This window comes from Sipha flava, unplaced genomic scaffold, assembly GCF_003268045.1.
Source record: "Sipha flava isolate LNK unplaced genomic scaffold, YSA_version1 45751_pilon_pilon, whole genome shotgun sequence".
Classification (NCBI taxonomy): domain Eukaryota; kingdom Metazoa; phylum Arthropoda; class Insecta; order Hemiptera; family Aphididae; genus Sipha; species Sipha flava.
The window spans coordinates 1-3,215 of NW_020273223.1; the positions used below are offsets into that span (position 1 = coordinate 1).

At 30.8% G+C, this 3,215-nt stretch overlaps 1 protein-coding gene across 1 annotated transcript; it reads left to right on the forward strand.

Annotated features, from left to right (window-relative positions):
- Window positions 1-6: 6 nt before the first annotated feature.
- Window positions 7-1,066, forward strand: LOC112689589 (zinc finger protein AEBP2-like). The gene has a single exon (XM_025563369.1). It carries the CDS (start codon window positions 25-27, stop codon window positions 556-558), a length of 534 nt encoding a protein of 177 aa, XP_025419154.1. The 5' UTR covers window positions 7-24; the 3' UTR covers window positions 559-1,066.
- The last annotated feature ends 2,149 nt before the right edge of the window (window positions 1,067-3,215 follow it).

A 3,215-nucleotide genomic window follows, 5' to 3' on the forward strand; every position in this document is an offset into this window, starting at 1 on the left:
CAACAATTACGTTACGCCAACGATATGTCTTACTACTACGACGACGGATTAGTCGAGCCGACCGCGCAGCAACAAGAACAGGACGATCAACAGCAGGACTACTCGTATTCATCCTGCAACCTCGTCGTTTACCAAGACGGTGGAGGAGGAGGTAGAGAAAAAGATAGTGGAGGAAATAGCAGTAGCAGTAGCGGACCTAGAAGTAGTAACGACAATGACTCAGATTCAGACTCGGCTAGTTTAACAGAGGATTCGGTGAGCAACACGGGAACAAGTATATCCATTTCATCCGGTAGTGCCTCAGGATCCGATACCGGCACCAAAGATAAAAAAGGATCGAAGGGTCACGGTGGCAACAGGAGAAAATGGTTCGACACGTTGTGGTCCATGGTCGACCGGATGGACGGCGAGCGCAAGTCACGCAATGTCTGCGATAATGATAAGCGATCACCGCAACACCCGGTTAAGAACATTTTCCGGCCGCCTACCAAGTACGTTTACGTGATCGGTATGTCCGGATTTCCATCCAAGGTGGCCGTATACCCGAAGCGAATGTGAACCATGCAGCCGAGGTCCGTATCGCCGCCGTTGCTTTGGGACCACTGTGGAAATCCTACTCCTTCTCACCACAGTCATCCACTTTGCACAGCCCACACTACAACATCTGCAGTACCATTTGGCGCACAACCCTCAACCGGCTACGATCGGTATCACACGAAAATCTCGTGACGTCTTCATATCCATTAACAGTATAATTTGCCGTCTTCAAGGGTACATTGAAATAAGAGTATTCACGACGCTCGAGAAGATGGTGTTTTTCTCACAAGACACAACAAGGTCCCTTACCAAACATAAATGTAAGCGGTTTTTGTTAAGTCGTATTGATTATTTGAGTATATTTGCTGTCGAGAAACCTAAATCTCTTATCTTATTGCTATTATATTATTATATGTTTATGCTGTTATTAAGGTTACATTTGAAATATTATGAAAAAACCCCATAAATTTATATCGCAAATTTGGTTTTCCTAAAACATAATATTTTAATTGTCAATTAAGTATACATAACTTTCTTCCTATTATAGATATTTCTTATTTTTAATGTAGTGGTAAAAGTAGATAAAAAACATATTTAGTACCTATGGTACTATAGGTGCTAAATATTTTATGGTTCATAACATTTCATATATATTTATAATTTGATTTAATCTTATACTTTATTTAGTGTTAGTAAATTAGTATTAAATTTATAAGAGAGATTCGTAATACTGAAATTTGAAACATTATTATAATCTATACCCCATAGCTTTCTAGTGATAACCATGTGTCCATATACCTATCCCTCAGTTAGCGTATGATTTTTAATGTATTTCGTATAAATTATATATATATTGATTTAGATAAAAATGTAATATTAAAAATAAATACTACCATGTGAATTCGATGTTTTTTTCATTTCTTATAGCTAGGCTATTATTTTTTAGGATATTATTTTTGCAGGTGGAAACACTTATATCCATTTTTAAAGTGTATTTGCGAGGGGAAACTATTGAATTATTCTCATCCTAAATAAGTGTTTTAAACATTGATTATTTCTAGGAAAAAATTTTCATTTAAATCTTTTTAATCTTTAAAAAATCAAATGTATTTCGAATGCTGAAAAGATGAAAAATAGTAGAAGTCTTATGTGTAAAACGTAAATTGTTATTTAAGCAACAACTTATTTTACGGAATTCACGAAATTTGTCTAAGTTTTACCTAATTTGAACACTTTACATTATTTTTTTACACATAAGTTTGTAAATAATGAAATAGATGAATCAAAAAAGTATTTATCTAACCGATTTTTAAAAAGGCATTTAGAATATCTACAACTAGGCACAAAACACATACTTTAGTATGCGTAGTTGAGCATTCATTCTTTAGTTAACACCAAAAATATGATTTATTTTATATGTAAGTGGTTCTTAACCTTTTGTAGATCACGGATCCCTGATGAAGGATTTTCAGAAATTTGCGGACTCCTTACCAATTTTTTTCGAATACCTTTTTTCAAAACATCTTATCATAACCAAAATAATAATAATAATTTTATATTACTTATTATATAAGTATACTAACAAAACATACACATCTATAATTATTTTTATTACACTTAATTTTTCATTTAATTAAAATTTAATTATTATTTTAATTTTTATTCATACAATCAGTTGTCGTTATTTTGATTTATTTCTTGTTTTTTCTTAACTCTTGTTCTTGATTTTTTTTTTTAAAAAACAATCAATGAAACTCGTGATATGTTGTTTATGCTTTGGTATCTTTAGTTCTGATGGGCTTTAAACTTTGTTTGATAATATTTCTAAACATATACATTAAGTTTTTGTTTCTTCTTCAGATTGTTTACACGTGAAATCTATTCATAAATAAATACTCTCATACTTACGAAGTTTTCACTATCAACGTCAGAATTCTTCCTTTTTAAATTTAGTTAACGATCATTTTAACTTAAATATCTTTAAGGTGTTTGAAAAAATATCCGTATTGTTGTAAACCCGATTCATACTCGCACATACGACACAACATAACTAACGAAAACCACGTTCAATTTACATACGATTGACAAGAAATGACAGAAATGCACTCAGTTGATTCCAATTTTCGTTTCGAATGATAGGAAATTGTTAATTCTAAATATGTTCAAAAATATTAAATTTGAAGATTTATCCGTGAAAGCATTATTGATCAATAATAATATTTGTATACATAATATATTTTATTTTATGGTCCAATATAATATAAAGACTATATCTATGACATAGATAATAAAAATACATAATAATAATAATAATTAGTATTTTGTTTATAATAATTAGGCTTGTTATTTTGTTTAACACAAAATTTAACACAATAATTGTGCTTAACCATTTTCGTTTAAAGTTGTAATTTAGAAATTAATTTAAGTACACGAATACATAATAACATGTATAATATACATTGTATATTTTAAATAAATTGATTCCAACAGGCACAACACGGATCAACCAATATTTTTTTGCTCGAATGTTTTGTCGAGTCTTCGTGAATTACTGTATTCAATTATATTGATAAAATATTTTGTGGTGTGAATCGGGCTTTAACCGTAAATTACTTAGGTACAAAACTATAATTGAGTACGATCAATCAACTGCACTTAGTGACAGTTAATAAGCTACT